Raw genomic sequence first — 22667 nt, 5'->3', positions numbered from 1 at the left:
CCCTTGCTGCTACTTCATTCACAGATCCTGCCTCTAATGAGCAGCATAGAAATAAGATAAACTGTGTTTATTGGGCCAAAGGTTTTGTGCTTGGGAGACAAAACCTGTGATTAAAGGAGTGGCTGCTGAAAGATTCTGTACCCACATGGAGGAATGACATTGCTGTCAGTTCCTAACCTCATAACTGATTTTTTGTGAGCTTTTTAGGGGCTTACGAAGGATAATTGACTTGCTCCCTCCCTCACTCCTGTGCAGTTTATATTTCACTGCAGAGAGGCATGCAAGACCGGTTAAATGAGTAGGCGACAAAAATAGAGTGTAATATTGGAAAATGTGAGATTATTCATCCCGATTTTAAGAATAGAATTTCTAACGGGGCACACAGTTGTAGCGTATAAGTCAATCATTTCAAACTGAGATGAGAAATTTCTTCAGCCAATCTTTGGAATTCTCTGTGCAGAGTATTGTGGATGATCAGCTATTAACTATACTTAGAGTTAAGATCGACAACTTAAATCGTTCAGGGAGTCGAGGGATGTGGGGAGTAGGTGGAAGGGTGAAATTCAAGCCCAAGATCAGCAATGGTAGTATTCAATGACAGAACACTGCTTGATGAATCATATGGTTAGGTAGTATTCCTCTTACCTCTTGCACTTGCGTGTTTTTATGGTACATGTTTTCCCCAAAAATATATTTTATTCATAAAATTTCTGAACAGAAACATGACAGGAACATTTTATTTTGAATATTACAGAATTTGCAAGTAAATTCAGCATGAACAATTTTAACAGTCTTTATATTTAGCAAATTCACTCAACATCATGTATTTGCGGTCCAAAGGCAAAACATTTTGAATTCTAATTACAGAAATAGCTGTCTATATTAAGATATGTTTCACTGAGGTTCCTCAGCACCTTTTCAGTATTCTTTGTTTACACCATATATTGTTTGTGAGGTGCACAGAGCAAGAGGTTCTGCAGTTCCCAGGCCAATGCTGACTGAAAGGCCTTAGAACTTTCCCCATAGCGCCCCTCCAAGAATTGCTGCAATCTTTGGTACTTGAGTCAGCAGTGAGTCCTGGACCTTGGACTGTGCCAATCTGAAGCATTCAAATCCTGGACAACCCTATGCACAGAGACTAACAAATTGCAAGGAGACCAAAGAGTATCCTTGAGAGTCCTCCAGGTGCAGTTGACATTTATCCCAGTTTGGGTCCCAGGGTACAGCCTGAGGAGAACAGACTTTTGTCCTGGACCTGCTTTGGATAAGCCTTGCCGAATTTCTGTCCAGATATCCTTAACAAAGAAACATTACGTAAGGAAGTAGAACAACAGTGTCTTCCCCACCATAGTCACCTCGAGGCCAAAGTGCAGTGGATGTGAGACTCTGGGAATGTAGGAACGATTTATCAGCAAGGGTTTATTCATTGCTAGCCAAGCTCAGGCCACGAAGCATTCTATTCAGGGAAACACTTGACAGAGTCTGCTACCTTGTTTTCCCAACAGGGTCTTGACGGCGTTTTGTATCGAACGTGGCTTGATGAATTTGTGGTCAAAAGTATTTTTCTGTGTAAAATTCTCCGTGAAGGGCGGGTGGTAGGGCATGGCTCAACTACTTGGAGTGTTGTGCACCAGGCCTTCTTTGCAACACCGGGGACAGGTAGAACTTCAGCATGTAGTGACACTTGATATTTACATACAGAGGGTCTGTGCATAGCTTGTTGCTGTGTTGGCCATTGGGATGAGGCATATGTTGACTATGTTCTTTCCCTTCTTCCTAGAGGTTTGTACGTTGTGTCCCAGTGAACATGGTGAATCTTTGATGTCCAGATAAAGCGGAATGTGATGATCCCCATGTTACAGGAGGGAGGCTTGAACCATTTCCATATCATGTATAGCAACACCCGAGAGCACTTCAGAACTGATTATCACATCCGCTGTGTTAAACAATTGGTTTAGCACTGCAAACAATAGTACTGAATATGAACGACATTATCTTGTCATTACTTATAGTGCGTCTGATCTTAAAAAAAAGAAAGAAGAGTTGCTGGAAAAGCTCAGCAAGTCTGGCAGCACCTGTAAAGAGAAGTCAGAGTTAATGCTTTGGGTCTGGTGACCCTTCCTCAGATGCTGCCAGACCAGTTGATCTTTTCCAGCAACTTCTGTTTGTGTTTCTGCTTAACAGCATCCACAGTTCTTTTGGTTTTTAATAAGAAAGAGGAAACTGGTTTTCTTCAAACTAAAATGTCTCCCTTCAGGCTAGTGTGACTCATTCTTGCTACTATTTGTAAGGGCCAATGCAAATTAAATTAAATAACATCCTGTGTTTTCTGACAGCAGTATATTCTAGGTCACTTGGATATTGATTACAACTAGTTGATAAATTATTTACATCATTTTTAGTGAATATGAGGATTATACAGCAGTCAAACTTGAGTCCCACTGAATATTTGGCAGTCTAATCATTTTTCAGTATTTCCCTGGTGCACTGAAGATCTTGTGGTTTGAAGGGAATTTATGAATTTCTAATGCATAAAAATTGCAATGGGGACCATTAAAGCAAGGATTATATTAATTGAAAGTCACATTTTTAAGAGTTGACTCCAGCTGAGTCACACTTGGTGCTTTGTTTGATTAGACATTTGTGGGAAGTGGGCATCACTGGTTGGGCCAGCATCAATTGCCCATCCCTAGTTGCTCTTAAGAAGGTGGGGTTGATCTGCCTTCTTGAACTGCTGCAGGCCATAAGCTATAGGTAGATCCCTTAGGGAGTGAATTCCAGAATCCCAGTAACAGTGAAAGAATAGCGATGTATTTCCATGACAGGACAGTGAGTGGCTTGGAGGTGAAATTGCAGGGGTGTAGTGTTTCCACTTATCTGCAGTCCTTGTCCTTCTAGATTAAAGTAGTCATAGGTTTGGAAGATGCTGTCTAAGGAGCGTTGGTGAATTTCTGATATGTATCTTGTAGAAAGTACACACTGCGGCTACTCATTGTCAGTGGTGGAGAGAGTGGATGCTTGTGAATGTGGTGCTGATTAAGTGGGCTGCTTTGACCTGAATGGTGTCAAGCTTCTTGAGTGTTATTGGAGCCACGCTCAATCAAACAAGTGGGGATGATTCCATCACACTCCTGACTTGTGCCTTGTAGATGGTGGACGGGAGGTGGGGAGTCAGAAGATGAGTTACTCACTGCAAGATTCCTAGCCTCTGACCTACTCTTGTACCCAGTGTTTTATAAGGAGAGGCCAGATCAGTTTCTAGTCAATGGTAAAGGGTGTTGATAAGAGAGATTCAGTGGTGGTGACACCATTGTTAAAGGGAGCTGGTTAGATTGTCTCTGTTAGAGGTGTTTTTTGCCAGGCGTTTGTGTGATGCGAAAGTTACTTGTCAGCCCTGAATATTGTCCAGATCTTGTTGCATTTGAACATGGACTGCTTCAATATCTGAGAATGCACAAATGATGCTGAACATGGTGTAGTCATTGGTGAACATCCCCACTTCTGACCTTATGATGGAGGGAAGGTCATTGATGAAGCAGCTTTCTCCCTACCAAAGATGACCCCTTTACTTCACACAGGGCATACAAGTATTTCTTAGTAAATTGCTGTGGCTTTTAAAAATAATTCTTAAAAAAGCAAAGCTGAAATGCAAAATTGGAAGTAATTGATCGACAATATGTTAAATCTTCTAAGTTGTTCCTGCACAGAAGTGTCACATTCAGTTATCATTTTAAATCTCTTTTGATGCTGCACTTATATGACATATGTGCTGTAATTCCTATCAATGTTGTTTAATTGATCTTTTAATTCACTTGCGGTATGCAGAAATCACTGACTAGGCCAGAACCCTAATTGCCCAAAGATAATTAAGACTCATCCACATTGCTGTGGGTGTAGAATCACACTTGAGCCAGACCAGGTCTGGACAAGAGCTTTCTATCCTCAATGGACGTTAGTGAGCCAGGTGGGTTTTCCTGACAGTCGACAGGTTTCATGGTTATCATTAGATTCTTAATTCAAATTGAGTTGAAGTTTCACTATCTACCATAACGGAATATGAACCTGGGTTTTTAGAACATTAACAAAAACACAACGAAATTCAGCATTCGTGGGAGAAAGCAAAGTTAATGTTTCAAGTGCAGTGACTCTCCATCAGAACTCCAGACCTGAATCACTGGACTTGAAGCATTAACACTGGACTTGAAGCATTAACTCTGTTTCCTGCTTGCGAATGCCACTAGACCTGCTGAGTTTCTCTAGTAATTTGTGTTTTTTGTTGACAGTCTCCAGCATCCAATGTTCTTTGTTTTATTCCCCAGACATTACCTGCATTAATAGTCCAATGGTAATACCACAGGACCATTGCCTTCCCTTAGAAATACCATTTCTTTTCTGACATTTCTAAATTATCTGGCCATCCTCTTCAGGACCAAATTATGCTGATAGGAAAAATTAGTTTTATAATGTTCTCTGCTTTTCTCCCTGTGGTGATGTAAATTAATTCAGACGTTTCCTGGCCCTACTCCCTGCTGACGCAAAAATTAATTTGAAAATATTCCTGGCGTTACCCCTAAGGTTGCACTCCCACTCCAGGCTACTGGTGCAAAATTACTTTTTAAAAATTCTTCCAAGCACACTGCTGCATGTTGTTAACTGAAAAAAATCTTTGTTGCTAAGTGAATGAACGAGATATTCTTTGGTTAACTCCTATCTACTTCACATTGGTGCAGCAGAGGAAACTGAGTGCAAATCTGATAGTTTAGTGTTTGCAGTAAGTGGAAAGTACTGTGTAAATAAATTAAGTTCCTTTCTTGCAGCTTAGACGGAGTAAACACATTCTGCCATGTGGTCAAGGTAGTTGGTTAGTTAGGTAGCTGGTTGGTTTCTCTAGCCCCAATTCAGTTGGCTTGAAATACAGTGTTCTTGAGTGCAGCTGAGGAAATTATGTGCAAACCTGAGAGTTTGGTGAATATAGAACATAGAACATTACAGAATGATGGGGATGGAGGAGATAGTTTCCTTTTGCTTTTCTGTCTCTCTCGTTCTGTATGAAAAGGTTGTAGCTGTTCTGCGGGGAAAGGTGCTACCTTTCTGATTAGTACCTGGTAAGTGGTTAAGATCTGGTCTGTTCTTAAGATTTAAAATTGTTTATTTGTTGATTTGGAATTGATTTTCTGCTGTGAGTGCACAAGAGATTGCTGTAATTGGATGGGGAAGACGTTATGGGAGATTTTTTTGTTTGAGTGACTGGGGGAAGCGATCTTGCACCTTTGAGACCACAAGATGTGCTGGAAAACACGTGATTGCTGATTCTGGTAACTCACATCTCTCTTCACTTACTGTCATTGCAGCCCTGGAAAGCCTTGCTCTTAGCTGTTAAATTTCAATGACTTTCAAAATATGAACAAACCTTGGCTAATATGTTGGCATCGCCGACCCTCCTCTTACGGAGTAGATTACTCAGATGTTCCCAAATGTGTCACGGCTAAACTAGTATTAGGCACGTTCATATACAATTGGGAAGGCTAGGTTTCACCACTTTGCAAGTTTGACCTTCTGGCCCTTCCCAACTGTCCTAAGAAATTAAAGCTTCCCCCACAAAAAGTTGCAATTTAAAATCGTTAATGCAGTTGTCATTGAGCACATGGCAAAATATTTTCCCTGTCTTAGGAACATGTGCTGTTGTCAAATCTAAAAGAGGTAAGCAACGTCTTCTGCCTATTTTGCTATACAAACACGAGTTTCTGTCAGTTTTAATGGGGAAATTCCCCCAGGAGTTAATGTTGTCCATGTTTACACATTGTGAATATGATAGTGGAATTTGTATTTTAGCAGAAATCAGTTTTCTGAAAATGTCGTCTTTGGGTGAGGAACGATGAAAGAATTAAAAGGAACCTAGATGAATGTAAGAAAATTGGTAGTCTGTATATTTAAAATTTAATATTTAAATTAATAAGATAGAATGATATGAAGACAGAAAAGACAGTTGGTTCAGTGAGATTAAAATTCAGGCCTCGGACTCCAGATTAGATGCTCTGGACCAATTTTGTTGAATTACACCAGCCCTCAATAACAACTAGAATATAAAACTCAGCACAAAACCATCATCTCCCAAACCATTCACAACCTCGTCACCTCAGGTGACCTTCTACCCACAGCCTCCAACCTCATTGTTTCCCAACCCCGCACCACCCACTTCTATCTCCTTCCCAAAATCCGCAAACCTGCCTGACTTGGTCGACCCGTTGCCTCTGCCTGCTCCTGCCACACCAATCTCATCTCCACCTATTTGGATTCCATTTTCTCCCCCTTGGTCCAGGAACTCCCTACCTACGACCGCAACACCACCCACACCCTCTATCTCCTCCAGAACTTCCAATTCGCCAGTCGCCAACACCTCATTTTTACCATGGACGTCCAGTCCCTATACACCTGCATTCCCCATGCAGATGACCTATAGGCCCTCCGCTTCTTCCTGCCCTGCAGCCCTGACCAGTCTTCCAGCACCGACACCCTCATCCGCATAGCTGAACTCGTCCTCACCCTCAACAACTTCTCCTTTGATTCCTCCCACTTCCTGCAGACAAAGGGGGTGGCCATGGGTACCCGCATGGGCCCAAGCTATGCCTGCCCTTTGTAGGTTACATGGAACAGCCCCTCTTCCGTACCTACACTGGCCCTAAACCCCACCTCTTCCTCTGTTACATTGATCACGAGGAGCTCGAACAGTTCATCCACTTTGCCAACACCTTCCACCCCAACCTCAAGTTCACCTGGACCATCTCCAACTCATCCCTCACCTTCCTGGACCTCTGTGTCTCCATCTCAGGCAGCCACCTCGAAACTAATATCCATTTCAAGCCCACCAACTGCCACAGCTACCTGGAGTACACCTCCTCCCACCCACCTTCCTGCAAAAATTCCATCCCCTATTCCCAATTCCTTTGCCTCCACCGCATCTGCTCCCAGGATGAGGTGTTCCACTCCTGTACATCTCAGTTGTCCTCGTTTTTCAAGGACCGCAACTTCCCCCTGCTGTGGTCAAGAACACCCTCGACCGCATCTCCCACATTTCCTGCAACTCATCCCTCACACCCCACCCCACCCAATATCCGCCAAAAGAGAATCCCCCTCATCCTCACGTACCACCCCACCAACCTCCGGATCCAACGCATCATCCTCCGACACTTGCGGCATCTGCAATCCAGCCCCACCACCAAAGACATTTTTCCATCCCCACCCTTGTCTGCTTTCCAGAGGGACCACTCTCTCCATGACTCCCTTGTCTGCTCCACATTCCCCTCCAACCCCACCAACACGCTGCAATTTCCCCTGCAACCAGAGGAAGTGCTACACCTGCCCCCTTACCTCCTCCCTCACCTCCATCCCAGGCCCCAAGAAGACTTTCCACGTCAAGCAGATGTTCACCAGCACATCTGCCAATGTGGTATACTGCATCCGCTGTACCCGCTGTGGCTCACTCTACATTGGGGAAACCAAGCGGAGGCTTGGAGACTGCTTTGTAGAACACCTACACTTAGTTCACAATAAACAACTGCACCTCCCAGTCGTGAACCATTTCAACTCCCCCTCCCATTCCTCAGACGACACGTCCATTGTGGGCCTCCTGCAGTGCCACAACGATGCCACCCAAAGGTTGCAGGAGCAGCAACTCATATTCCGCTTAGGATCCCTGCAGCCCGATGGTATCGATGTGGATTTCACAAGCTTCAAAATCTCCCCTCCCCGCCACTGCATCCCAAAACCAGCCCAGCTCCACCCCGCTTCCCTAACCTGTTCTTACTCTCCCCATCCCATTCTTCCCATCTCAAGCCGCACCCCCGCTTCCTACTTAATAACCTCATCCCGCCCCTTGTCCTGTCTGTCCTCCCCGGACTGATCTATCCTGTCCCTACCTCCCCACCTACACTCACCTTTACTGGCTCCACCCCCACCTCTTTGACCTGTCTGTCACCTCTCCACCTGTCTTCTCTTCTATCCATCTTCGAACCATACCCCCGCCCCCGCAACTTTCTGATGAAGGGTTTAGGCCCGAAACGTCAGCTTTTGTGCTCCTAAGATGCTGCTTGGCTACTGTGTTCATCCAGCTCCACATTTGTTATCTCGGATTCTCCAGCACCTGCCGTTCCCGTTATATCTGTTACTTTGCAACAGCTGTTGTTATTTCCATCATTGCTAACCTTTTGGTAATCCTGTATGAGTAATTTATGTTGAAAGTTTTTTGATTGCACAGTGTGATTTAGTATACTTGTTGAAAAGATTGTTTGAAGTTAATCACCGGGAACCTTAATTGGCAAATTGAAGCTTTTTTTAAAATATTGTTTCTATATATGAGCAAATAGTAGTTAGCAAATGCTGAGCAAATCTAAACCAACTGTCATCAATAATGTTTGTAAAGGATGTTTACCATGCAAGTAAGTAACATGAATGTCACTTATTTTTATACAACAGATTGGATATAAAAGAGAAGAATGAAATACAAAGAGACACTGGAGGACAAGTATGTATAAGGCTTCTGCAGCACACCAGAAATCTGTTCTCTTTATTTTTGATTATTTCTCTTGGCTATCTTAATAATTTATTAGAAATTAACAAGGCATGGTGAGGTACATAAAAGTGATTTCCAAAAATAAAAACATGAGAGCTCAATTACAACCTTTCTCCTACCCAGCAACAGTGATTTGGAATGACGCTGGAAACTAACAGTAGCATGATTGGGGTGGAAATCTGAGCGAGAACTTATGTCCTCAGTAATCTGAAGATAAAATGTGTATCATATATAAAATTATATTTAAGACTATAAACAAGTAAGAACAGGAGAAGGCTGTACTGCCCCCAAGCCTGTTCTGCCATTCAGTAGGATCATGGCTGATCTGACATTCATCATGTTGACTTTCCTGTCCTTTCCCCATAACCCTTCATTCCCTGACTGATTAAGAGTTTGTCTACCTCAGCCTTGCGTATACACTATGACTCTGTTTCCACTGCTCTCTGTGGCAAGGAATTCTAAAGACCCTGAACCCTCAGAGAGGAAATTCCTCCCCATCTCAGTCTTGAATTGGTGCCCCTTTGTTCTAACACTATGCCCTCCTTTCCTAGACTCTCCTCATGAAGGAAAACATCCTCTCAGCACTTAGCTTTTCTCAAATTCCATAAGAATCCTGTACATTTCAATAAGATCTACACTCATTCTTCTAAACTCCTATTGCCTCACTTTAGTCTTCTCTGTTACTCTAAAAGTGGTTCCTGCAGATAAAGAGGTGCAGACTGAGTTCACGTATTGACGCTAGTTAATTTATATGCCTGTTTTCTTTTCATATCTGATTTCTAACAAAAGGTTAGCATATGCTACCTCTTAACAGTTGATAGAACTATAGAAAGGAAAAAGAATGTGCAAAAAGTTGTGAACAAAGCAAAAGTAGCATTTGCCTAGGCCCCACTGGGTTCAAATAAGGTCCATATTGCCCAGCATGTCAATGTAAGGGTCAGGACTGCACTGTCTTTGGCCAGAAGTGCCGGGTGAATGCTCCCTCTTGGTCTCCTGAGATGTTCAACAAAGATTTTATTCACTCCATGTAATCTCAAGGAATATCTGAAAACACTGGATATAACCAACAATCATAGACTCTGTCACACTCAACTAGGAGTACTGAAATGTGCTGTATAACTAGCTCTGCCCCTAGTTAAGGTGTTCCATTAAAGTTGCAACTATGGCATACACGTGACAATGTGAAAAACTATCTATGTGTCTCCTGTCTACAAAAATCAAGTCAGATTTAATCATGCCACATTTAATCCAGCCAATTGCCACCCCATCACTGTACCCTCAGTCATCACCAAACCATCAAAAATGCTGTCAATGGAGCCATCAAGCAGCAATTGCTCAACAACAACATGCTCGCCAATTGGATTCCAGCAGGGCCATTTGGCTCCTGACCACATTCCACGTCTTGGTCCAACATGGACTAAAAAGCTTGAACTCTAGAGATAAGCTGAGAGTGATTGGATTCATTCAGGAAGGTCCAACAAAAACCAAGAAGTTTGACTTCATCCAGACAAAGCAAGCGCAGTTGATTGGCACCACATTCACAGACATTCACTCACTGATGATGCCACGTCTGCCCGAAATGACTGGAGTTTACAAAAACAGCTTCCCGTTTGATGAAAATAAGTTTGTGAAATTCATGCAGAAGCAGTTAATGGGAAATTTTATTTGGGCAGTTGAACTGCATATCTTCCCTATTTCAGAGGAAGGCTAGCAGTACTAAGGGTGAAGCCTTGAGACCTCTGTGAACAGGCTGAGGAGTCACCATGTCCGACTTGTCCTATGTTAGAACATTTGGAGAATTACGTCATGATGCTTTTTCTGTTGTTTTGATTAAATAGATAGCTAAGTTAAAATAATTTTGTTTCCTTTCTTTTGTGCCAACATAAATTGGAATAGTTTTGATGTTGAATGCTTTTAAAAGTTAACTACTTCGCTGTTAATTAAGAACACAGCTTGTGTTTTTGATTGTCATGGTTTTACTATCTTTACCCACTGGCAAGGTAAATTTATTTACAAACTTATTGTTAATCAAAATCCAATCTAGGAGACTCTAACTCATTTTGGGAACTTGGTCTGCATTAGTAGCTATTAGATCTGGTCTTAAAACAAAGTGTCCTCACTCCTTTAGAGTTTTCAGATTACAAAAAACATTTTGATCAAATAAATGTGGTCTGCTCCCCAATACCATAGCAGAGACAACTTCTTCAAGTTAACTGATGATGGATGTAGAATTCCTTGTTTAAGAATGCTAGGAGTTTTTTTTGGATATTTGATCTTGAAGAATTAAGTGAAAGTCCACAGCTTTCCTAAAAATAAATCAATATTTTAATTGAAATCAGTCCTGGATTAAATTTAGTAATAGCAGTAATATTAAACAGTTTAGAATAATTAAGATTGTCTGTTCACCTAGCGAAAATTCCTGGGAGTAACTATTCAGAAGTAAATTCACTTTAAAAATAAACAAAGTATTCAGATCTACTTAAAAATTATTTCAGAACATGCAGGCGAATATTATATAAAGATTATGCTCACAGTCCAAGAATAATTCTAAGCTTTTTGTTGTGTCTGAGATTTTTCAAGAATTCTGTTCAAAAGACTTTAACTTTGTGTTCAAGGTATCTGATCCTTAACAAGCACTTACCTATAAAACTAGCTTTAAGGAAGTTCTGTGTCAGTTTGGAAAACACTTTCCTTTGTTCTGTTCCATCAGAGAGAATTGTTAAAGGGTCAAATAACATGTTTGTTTTTAAGCCTCTTTACTGAAGGTTCATGTTTGAGAGCCACCAGCTGCACGGTTAAGTGCGAAGTTGTTTTTTGTTTCCCTTTCAGCAAGGAATTAAATTCAGCATTAGTTGTTTTTAATTTTTTGTACTAAATTCTTATTGTTAATACTTTGAATTCTTCATTTATTTGGTTAATTCCTTTACAGCACCGTAACTCCAACTACGTGTGCTTCAATAAGAGAATTGATTCAAGAATCCATGCATGATTTCAACATGATGTAATATAACCATTAAAAGCAATACTGTCTGGGAAATTGGAGTTTAAAGAAAGTGAGAATGGGAATGCAAGTTAATGTAAATATACTTTTACCTTGCATAACAGTCAATGTGAGTGGTGTCAATAATTCTGCACCATTTAGCTAGCACGAGGGGATATAGCTTTAAATTGAGGGGTGATAGATATAGGACAGATGTCAGAGGTAGGTTCTTTACTCAGAGAGTAGTAAGGGAATGGAATGCCCTGCCTGCAACAGTAGTAGACTCACCAACTTTAAGGGCTTTTAAATGGTCATTGGATAAACATATGGATGATAGTGGAGTAGTGCAGGTTAGACGGGCTACAGATTGGTTTCACAGGTCGGCGCAACATTGAGTGCCAAAGGGCCTGTACTATGCTGTAATGTTTCTATGTTCTATTTCTCTGCTGACTTGGTCTTGCTAGTTATGCAAGCTGTTGATCAGTAATATTATAACAGGAGTAATGTGAAAAACAAGGAGGAATTAGAACATCAGAGCATAACATTTTCTAAATGCATTAAACTTCAGGAAATATTTCTTTTTAATCTGGTCAGGCGGTGGTAGACGCTGTCAAGAAACCATAGAGAAAGTTGGGAACTAAACATCTCCAATTGGAGGTTAAAACAAAAGCTAAGTGTGGCTTTCTGAAAAGAGGTCTGCATCTTAAATCCCTAAGGTGATTATTGATCAACATTTAGGCAATTAATATTTAATCAGACCAGTTCTAACATTTCCCACCTAAAATAAACTTGGTAATACTTCCTAAAGTAATGAAAATGTAAAAGTCAGTGTACAAGCCTTTAAAGATTCAAACTGTACTACAGTGTAGAAATTTATACAAAACATCTTTTAATTGCTGTTAATGCTGTGTATATTTTACACTAGAAGAAAGCAGCTGCAATTAATCTGAAGTATTTTGATTGTAATTATTAATTTTTTTTTAGTTACAAATCTCAAATGCAGTCCAACAAATATTATCTCTTGTGTGAACATGCATAAGAAGAGGGTTGGAATATAAAAGCAGCGATGTGCGTCTGAGGCTTTATAAGGCTCTAGTTAGGCCCCATTTAGAATACTATGTCCAATTTTGGGCCCCACACATCAGGGAGGACATGGTAGCCCTGGAGCGTGTCCAGTGGAGATTCACACGGATGATCCCTGGAATGGTAGGTTTAACGTATGATGAACGGCTAAGGATCCTGGATTGTACTCATTAGAGTTTAGAAGGTTGAGAGGAGATCTAAAAGAAACTTACAAGATAATGTATGGTTTAGAAGGGGTGGGCACTAGGAAATTGTTTCCGTTAGGCGGGGAGACTAGGACCCGTGGGCACAGCCTTAAAATTAGAGGGGGTAAATTTAAAACTGAAATGAAACGACATTTCTTCAGCCAGAGACTGGTGGCTCTGTGGAATTCATTGCTGTAGAGTGCAGTGGAGGCCGGGACGTTGGATGCCTTCAAGGCAGAGATCGACAAATTCTTGATCTGACAAGGAATCAAGGGCTACGGGGAGAGTGGAGGGAAGTGGTGTTGAAATGCCCATCAGCCATGATTTAAATGGCGGAGTGGACTTGATGGGCCGAATGGCCTTACTTCCACTCTTATGTCTTATGGTCATGTGGTCTTAAGAGCAGAATAAGGAAAGTAAGGAGGGAATCTGAGGCATGAATCTTTTAAACAAAAATGTCATAAAGTTGGTAAAGGATTTTATAAGTCTACCAGGAAAAAAAACCTCTGTGTGGAGAGAATAATAATTTTTACTTGGGCTCTTTAGTATATTTCAATTCACAGAAGTAAGATGTATTGTTGAAGAGGTAAATCTAGAATTAATTAAATATGTAATGAGATGATATAATAACTGAAATGGAAGTATTAATGAAATTTGCAAAACTAAATAAGGCTGAAGTGCTCAAACTGTCTTGATACATTGGAGGTTCCAAAGCACTACCTAAGGACTTAGAAATTGCTGTGGTAATTCTGCTGTGTAGGACAAATCATGCTGCACAGTTATGAAATAATCATAGTATTACCCCACCGTCTTGACTAGTGAGAACAGGCACAGCATGGCCACCTTCCCAAAGCAGGTGAAAGTCTAGTTTGCATGTAAAAGTTACACCCTGCCTGTGACGATGCTTTGCATGGACAACCAGTATAGTGCATAGGCAGAGAAATGACAGAAGAAGAACTACGCGACACTCTTCCCGCAATACCAGCACTTGGTCGGTAGCCTTAAGTATAATATTTCAAGTGCTCATCCAACTACCCATGCAGGCAATGCATTCCAGATTCCCAACACCTACTAGGTAAGAAGAAAGTCTGCAAATCCCTTCTGAACTTCCTGTCTTTCACCTTAAAATTGTAGCCCCTTGTTATTTACTTTCAACTGAGATGAACAGTTGCCTTCTACACACCATGTACATAATCGTATACATCAGGTCTCCACTCAACCTTCCCTGCTCCAAAAAAACACCCTGACCTTATCCCGCTTCTCTCCATAGCTAAACTGCTCAATCCATGGCAACATCCTGATGGCTGTCCACTGTACCCCTTCCAGTGTAAGCGTATCCTTCCGATAGCGTGGAGCCCAGAACTGCACGCAGTACTCCAGCTGTGCTCTAACCAGAGTCCATGAATTGCCTTGATGCTGCATACCCAGCCTGTACATGTGCTCAGAGTTAAAAATGACCAGTTTAACATCCATGAAGATCTCATTGAATCTAACTGCATGAAAAGGGATCATTCATCCTGTCATGCCTGCATCTGCTGTTTGAAAGAACTGCCCAGCATGCTCCCAGTTTTCTTGTCATACCTCTACAAATTAGTTCTCTTCAAACATGTATCACCTTTTGAGTTTTTCTGTGAATCTTATTTCACAACATTTTAGGCATTAAAGATCCCAATAACCCTCAGAGTGTGAAACAATTTCTCTTCATTTCTCTTTTGGCTGTTTGTCCAATTATTTTCAATCTTTAATTTCCAAATTAACTGCAGAACGTGTTCCTGCTCCTTCGGCCATAGAAAATTGTTTCTTCCTATCAATCTGTGGAAACCCTTTCATTCTGAAGACCACATTAGGTTTCCTGTAGAAGTTGCTGCTCTAAGGACAATTCTCACTTCCACAATCTTCCTGCATTACAGCACCCTCCTTGACCATTAATATTCTTCTAAAAGAATGGTGTTCAGAACCTTACACAATATTCCAGCTGAGACCTAACCAGAGATTTATAAAGGCTTAGCATGACTTCCTCATTTCTGAATTCATTTTTATTTTCTGTTGTACTTTCTATTTTCTATTCATTTTTGGGATGTGGTTGTGCCTAGCTGGGCCCAGCATCTATCCATTTTCCCCTCCCTAGTTGCCCCATGAGAAGGTGTTGGTGTGTTGCCTTCTTGAACTACTGTAGTGTACCTGCAATGGGTTGACCCACAATGCCATTAAGGAGGGAATTCTACGATTTTGACCCAGTGACAGTGAAGGAACGGTGATATATTTCCATGTCAGGATGGTGAGTGGCCTGGACAGGAACTTGAAAGTGGTGTTGTTCCCATTTGTCTACTGCCCCTGTCCTTCTAGATGGAAATGGTTGTGGGTTTGGAAGGTGCTGTCTGAAGATCTTTGGTGAATTTCTGCAGTGCATCTTGTAGATAATAGCTGTTCCTATCCCAGCTGATATCCACAGAAGTAAGCATATTCTGCTCCTAAGATGCTGCTTGGCCTGCTGTGTTCATGCATCTCTACACTTTGTTATCTCAGAATCCCCTTTCTAGCTGCAAGTTGTTTCTCAAACAAGGAGAACTTTGTGCATATTTGTATCTTCATTAGAAATGTCATAGAATCCCGACAGTGCGGAAGCAGGCCATTAAGCCCATCAGTTCCATACCGATGCTCCGAAGAGCAATCCTACCCTGACCCAGCCCACTACCCTATCCCTTTAAGCCTGCGTTTCCAATAGCTAATTCACCAAGGCTACACATCGCCGGACACTATGGGCACTTTAGCGTGGCCAATCAACCTAACCTGCACATCTGTCAACTCTGGGAGGAAACCGGAGCACCCAGAGGAAACCCACGTAGACATGGAGAGAATGCACAAACTCCACACAGACAGTCGCCCGAGGGTGGAATTGAACCTGTGTCCCTGGTGCTGTAAGGCAACAGTGCTAACCACTCAGCCACCATGCCACCCTAGTGGGCAACAAAAATAGCTATAGCAACCTATTATTTGGAAAGTAGAATTCAGGACCAAAATAGTGGTTGCGTGTTAAATGCTGCCATCAACACAAACACATTTATTTTAGAAGGAAAAATGAATCTTGGGCAAAGTTTTTGAGGAATTGTTTTAGTGTTATGACCTTGGTTTATACGCAGCTTATTTCTCCATACGGTTTTGTTAAAACAGATGCTATAATGTCTTAATCACCAGTGATGTTCAGGATGCTGGCATGATAACTGAAGGAAACCACGGTGACTTTATAAGTTGAATTGTATGAAACTTTCAGCTCCCACTGACTCACCCAGATCTGGTGCTTGTTCTTTTGTCAGATTCAGATTGTCACAACCTAAGGAAAGTGGTCACTCTCTAACTTTTCCTTCTGTCAAAATCTTCAGAACTTTGATTTAACTTACATTTTCTACAACATCAAAGTTATCTCTCAATCTCAGACCCACCATCCTTGGAATCAGCCTCGTAAACCTTCGCTGTACTCCCTTGAGAGCTAGAGAAAAAGAGACCAAAATTGCACACAGTATTCCAAATGTGGCCTCACCAAGGCCCTGTACAGCTGCAACGACACATCTGTGTTCCTGTATTCGCTGCACTCCCTTGAGAGCTAGAGAAAAAGAGACCAAAATTGCACACAGTATTCCAAATGTGGCCTCACCAAGGCCCTGTACAGCTGCAACAACACATCCGTGCTCCTGTACGCAAAACCTCGCAAAATGAAGGCCAATGTACCTTTTGCCTTCTTTACCACCTGCTGCACCTGCATGCTTACATTCAGCAACTGGTGCACAAGGATGCTCAGGTCCCACTGCACAGTCCCCTCTCCCAATTTACAGCCATTCAGGTAGTAACCTGCCTTCTTGTTTTTGTTTCTGAAGCAAATAACCTCACATTTATCCAAATTATACTACATCTGCCATTGATTTACCCACTTATCCAACCTGTCGAAATCATGGTGAAGAATCTCTGCATCCTTGTCACAGTTCACCCTCCCTCCCAACTTGGTATGATTTGCAAACTGTTCCCTCATCCAGATCATTAATATGTGTTGTGAATAGCTGGGGTCTCAGCACCAAGGCCTGTGGGTACTCCAATAGTTACTCCCTGCCAATTTGAAAAGGATCCATTAATTCCTCTTTGTTTCGTCTCTGCCAACCAGTTTCCTATCCATCTCAATACAATTCCCCCAGTCCCATGCACTTTAATCTTGCACGTTAATCTCTTATGTGTGATATTGTCGACCACTTTCTGAACGTTCAAATGGACTACATGGACTGGCTCCCCCTTGTCAACTCAACTAATTACATCTTCATAGAATTCGAACAGATTTGTCAAACGTGATTTCCCCTTCATAAATCTATGCTGACTCTGTCTGATCCTGGCACTGCTTTCTAAATGCTCTGCTATAAAATCCTTGACAATGGATTTGAGAAATTTCCACACTTTTGATGTTAGGCTCACCAGTCTGTAATTCCCTGTGTTCTCTCTACCTCCCTTTTTGAATATTGGAGTGGCATTAGCTACCCTCCAATCTGCAGGGACTGTTCCAGAGTCTTTAGAATCGGAAGAAGACCACCAATGCATCCACTATTTCTAGAGTCACTTCCTTAGATTCTCTGGGATGTATATTATCAGGCCCTGCAGATTTATCAGCCTTCAATCCCAACAATTTTCCAGCACCATTTCTCTACTAATATTGATCTCCCTCGCTTCTCCCCTCTCACTAAACCTTGCATTCTCCAATATTTCTGGTATCTGATTTGTGTCCTCTTTGGTGAAGACAGAACCAAAGTATGTATTCAGTTTCTCACCCATTTCCCTGTCCCCTATTATACATTCCCCTGTTTCTGTCTCTAGGGGACCTACTTTTGTCTTTGCCAATCTCTTTCTCTTCAAGCACCTATGGAAATTCTTAGCATAAATCTTTGTGTCCCCAGCAAGCTTACTTTCGTATTCTATTTTCCCCTTCTTAATCAGCTGAATTCTAAATTTCTCCCAATCCTCAGATTTATTATTTTTCTTGGCCAATCTGAATACTTCTTCCTTGGATAAGATACTATCCCTTATATCCTTTGTAAACCATGGATTGGCCCTCTTACCCATTTTGCATTTGCGACAGACAGGAATAAACAGTTGTTGCAGATCTCCCATGTGTTCTTTGAATGTTTGCCATTGCCTATCCACTGTTGTCCCTTTAACTAACTCATTGCCAATCTATCAAGGCCAAATCATGCCTCATATCCTTGTAGTTTCCTTTATTAAGGTTCAGCACCCTAGTCTCCGAATCAACAACCACAGTCTCGTCTTGATTAAAAAACGTCTATCATGTTATGGTCTCCCTTCCCCAAGGGGTCTCGCATGGCTAGATTGGCAATGATTCCCTTCTCAATACGCAGCACCCAGTGAAAGATTTCTCGGTCTCTAGTTCCATATATACAGGCCAAGAAAACCGTGCTGTATACACTCCTCTTCTATGGCATTGTGGCTAATTTGATTTGTCTAATCTATGTGCAGATTAAATTCACCCGTGATCACTGACATTCCCTTATCATATGCATCTCTAATTTCCTGTGTAATGCCATTCTCGCCATCACCACTGCAGTTTGGGGATCTATATATGTCACCTACTAATTTTTTTTGCATCTTGGTGTTTGTCAATTCTATCCACACAGACACTGCATTGTCAGAGTTTATATTGTTTCTCACTATTGTGTTAATTTTTTGTTTAAACAGCAATGCCGCTCTGCCACCTTTTCTTTTCTTTCCCCTGTCCTTCCTAAACACTGAATACCTTGGGACATTCAGTCCCCATCCCTGGTCACCCTGCAGCCATGTTTCTGTAATCCTATTATATCATACTCGTTTATATCTATCTGCATGATTGGTTCATCCACTTTATTGCAGATGCACCATGCATTAAGACACAAAGCCTTTAAGTTTGTCCGTCTAACAGCCTCCTTATTTTTATCAATAGCCCTGTTTGAATCTTGCCCTTGATTTCTCAGTCTATTTCTTATTCCCTTTTCTAGCAGCCTTCTTCGCTAATTCTTTATGTAGATTTCCATCCCCCTGGCATATTAGTTTAAACCCTCCCCAACCCTCTAGCAAACACCAAAGTGTGTTATTGATATTGGTGAACGTGAACGTGTTAACAGTGGTCTAGTCCTAATGTTAGTTTATTTCTGTGCTCGTTTAAAGAAGGTGGAGACAGTCACAGAAGAACATACGAAGCAAAAGGTAAATGAAGATGAAGAGTTGAGGAAGAATGCTGACTTAGATGTGGTCATGTTTGATTGGCAGGAGGTTGAAGAAGGCACTGATGACTGCATGAATGGGGAGTGGGAAACTATCGAGACACGTGACTCCCAGACAAGCTCTGTCAATTGCAAAGCTGATCCTGGAGCTCCGGTGGATGCTGAAGGGACTGTAAACAAGCCGAAACCTTGCAGCAGTAAGTTGGGTAATCTATCACTGGTCGAAGAGTTGATGCGGATCAGGCCTATATTACACCATAATGTTCCAGGCAAAAACAATTCTGATTTCCTTTCAGAAAGTGGAATTTCAGGTCATGCTGTTCTCACAGGGAATGACATGCAGGACCTTGAAGAAACAGGAAATGTGTTAAATTATTGTTCCTCCTCAGACTCTAGTAAGAAGTCAGTATCAGTTGCCTCTGATGCAATAGCAGACCAACTCCGTACTTCAGAGGATCATTTACCATTAAAAGACAGAAATCCACTTGGACTTGAGTTGTCTGGTTGCCCTAACTCTCTGGATGGTAATGCTGTAGTTCTGGAGAAAAGCACATTAATTGCTGTTTGTGATGAAGAAAACAAATGTTCTTCTGCAGCTGGTATTACAGCCAAAGGTTTGGCAGTGAGTGTGAAATTACAGGATCAGACTGCAGAGGAATTTGCTGGGAAATTGCAGCCAGCTCTGATAGCAGACTGTGCAGAAACTTTGCAGGATCACCAAGATACCAGTTTCCCTACTTCCAGTGTTGGAATTGTTTCTTCTGTGTATCATCCAGAGAAGTATCAAGAGGAACTGTCCAAAGGAAACTTAAGAACTGACACTGATTGTAAAGAAATTAAAGGTATGCTCTTTTTAACATTTTGAACCATCGTAATACTATTCATTGCAATACCTTGACTTTACTCTCTAAATTTTCATCTGGAAAGGTGCTCTGCTTATCCTGAGCATTACACTGCATTTGTTTTAGCAAGAAACAATGTGTTTTGGTCATTAGTATTTATTGAAACAGTTCGCTTTTTTACCTGAGTAAAACTTGGAACATTTTGTAAAGCTCATAATTTCACTTGTTAAGCCAGTTGCACAGGCAATTAAACATATTGGAATAGATTTTTGGCTTTGCGCATAATCAGGAAACTAAACACAAATTACACTTGAAATTTCTGTTTTCCGAGGAACATATGATGATCGAGTTTCTGCCCAAACTCGTTTGCTTAATCTCAACTGTTAAATTTTCCGTAAAGTAGAGCAATCTGCTCATGAATTAGGAGGTTTTTTTCATATCTTTGCTTTAAAAATGAGTAGAGACAGAGGCCAACCACCTGTGGGAGGGCAGCCCAGGGTTCAGTGAGGTAATATCAGAGGAGTGGAAGATCATCAAGCTTTCTTGGCCCTGAGGGGTGGCAGGAGAAAACCAACCAATCAAATTTATCTGGTACGTCTGGAGGTGGTAAAGCGCATAAGCAGCTACAATGTTGTGAGAATAAATCTGGATGTAGTGCTCAAAGAGATTTCAGTGACCTCCAGGTCTACAGACATGCTGACTGATTAACCTGTGGGAGAAGGACACGCCTGAACTGGGGAGAAATGTGTGCCCCAGATGATTATTGACCCCTGAGCAAATCTGAAAGCTCTTGTGCTGCTGAGGTGATGATAGCACTGGTAACTGAAGCATCACATTTCACTGGGCCACTGGAATTGTTGAGGGTGACCAGCATAGCCCTAGTTTGCCCTTGCAGAAAAACAAACAATGCCAGAAGAAGGTGCTCAGAGGTGGTCTTGTGTCCTAGTTTGCCAATCCTAGTAGAATGGGGGAGGAAGCAGTGACACCGTGAGGGAGATATCACATAAATAAGAGTGCAATTCAGAAGTTGAAAAACCATTTGGAGAAGTTGAGCAGCTATTGAATTGACCAGATAAATTCCTCCTATACAACAACATGGCAAAAACTTCAGCTGAATTAGGAGACCTCTGCTGTGTAGAGATATCTGGTCAGTAGCAAGTTATCATGGTCTTCTTTCATTTTCCTCATGCCCAGTTGTAGAGGGGAAAGGTGCCCCTACTGCAGCAACCAGAGTCTTCTCAGGAAATGGAAGCCACACAGCTAGCATCATTCGAGCACACCCTGCAGCACTGCAAGTAGATTCCTTTTAGTGTTACCTCGTATACAATGAGAAGGGTGTACAGGATGAAGAACCATCAGAGCTGAGAGAGACAGAGACAGCTTTCTCGGGTGGGATGGAAGAATACTGACAGCCATACCCAGCAGATGTAGATTTAGAGTGTCTGGAATCACAAGAAGGGTTGCTGTGCTTGAAAAAACAGCATGTGCCAAATATTGAGAGTTGCCTGAAGCAATGTGAAGTCATGGGCCAAGAATGTAAGAGTCCCTGTAACTTAGATGTAATGCCATTGCTTAGGGATTTGAAGACAGCAGCATCTCTTTTGAAGGATTTGTCAATTTCATTGAGAGCCACATGTAGCATTGCTGTGAGCAATTTGTGTAGCATTGACATGCATAGAATGCATGCTATTTGCTATAGCACAGATACTTTGAATAAATGCCAGTTCCACCCCAGCTGATGGGTCCCCCGAGTGATCCAGAGCGCTATCAAAAGGATGAGGTAACCACTCTTCACTGGGTGCAGTCATCATCTTTGGCTTTCCTGATCCACTGACTGACAAGGCTTCTGTGTAGCGGGGGCATGTGATTGACAATGGTGCAGCAACCTTTGGAGTTACCCACAATTACACCTCCATGTTAAAGACATTCACCATCACAGGTGCAGGCTGATAGACACATACATGCTGCCGCCTCCTCATTATGGGAAACAAGGGGAGCACGGTGCAAGAGTGACCAAGAGCAAAGGCCAGTACACCATTCATTTCATTGAGTGGTTGTCTTTGGTAACTTCAATTTTTCTCTCATGTGAATTGTGAATTGTCAGTTTGTAACTCACCTTCGGGTGATTATCATGCATTGTTTATAGGAATGCAAAGTTATGAACTTATGTGTTAGGCAGGAGTAGGCCATTTGTCCCCTTGAGCTTGCTCCATCATTTGGTGCAATCATGGCTAATCTGGTTGTAATCTCAAATCTACTTGCCTACATGTTCCTGATCACCTTCCACCCTCTTACTTACCAGGAATCTATCTTCCTCTGCCTGAAAAGTATTCAAACACTCTGCTTCCATTGCCTTTGGGAAATTCTAATGTTTCTCACCCATCTGAGAGAGAGAATTCTCATGTTTACCTCAGAAAGGTGTCTCCTTATTTTGTCACAGTGACCCTTAGTTTTAGATTCTCCCTCAAGAGGAAACATCCTTTCCACATTCACTCAGCCAAGACTCCTCAAGATCTCCTTTGTTTCAATCAACTCACATTGTACTTTTTTAAACTTCTGCAGGAACAAGTCTAACCTGCATAACCTTGCCTCATAAAACCTGCACACATTTGACAGGTATCAATTTAGTAACCTTTCATTGAACTGTTTCAAACACATCGACATTCTTGCTTAAATAAGGTGACCAGTATCGTACAAAGTAATACAGACATGGTCACACCAGTGGCCTGTTTAACCGAAGCATAACGTTCTGTGTGATTG

At 41.7% G+C, this 22667-nt stretch overlaps 1 protein-coding gene across 13 annotated transcripts in view; it reads left to right on the top strand.

Moving 5' to 3' along the window:
- LOC125455939 (coiled-coil domain-containing protein 9-like) overlaps positions 1-22667 on the top strand; it is a 186608-nt gene that overhangs the window by 149721 nt on the left and 14220 nt on the right. For 9 of the 13 annotated variants that reach the window (XM_059649345.1, XM_059649346.1, XM_059649340.1 and 6 more), the window contains 2 exons: positions 8473-8521; positions 19010-19907. In XM_059649345.1, coding sequence (XP_059505328.1) covers positions 8473-8521; positions 19010-19907 — 947 coding nt within the window. The remainder of the gene's footprint in view (positions 1-8472; positions 8522-19009; positions 19908-22667) is intronic. The other 4 variants (XM_059649348.1, XM_059649349.1, XM_059649350.1 and 1 more) reach the window with 2 other exon arrangements.

Source organism: Stegostoma tigrinum, chromosome 10 (assembly GCF_030684315.1).
Source record: "Stegostoma tigrinum isolate sSteTig4 chromosome 10, sSteTig4.hap1, whole genome shotgun sequence".
NCBI classification, from domain to species: Eukaryota; Metazoa; Chordata; class Chondrichthyes; order Orectolobiformes; family Stegostomatidae; genus Stegostoma; species Stegostoma tigrinum.
The sequence above is the reverse complement of the archived record's forward strand: the minus strand, read 5'-3'. Positions and strand labels throughout refer to the sequence as shown.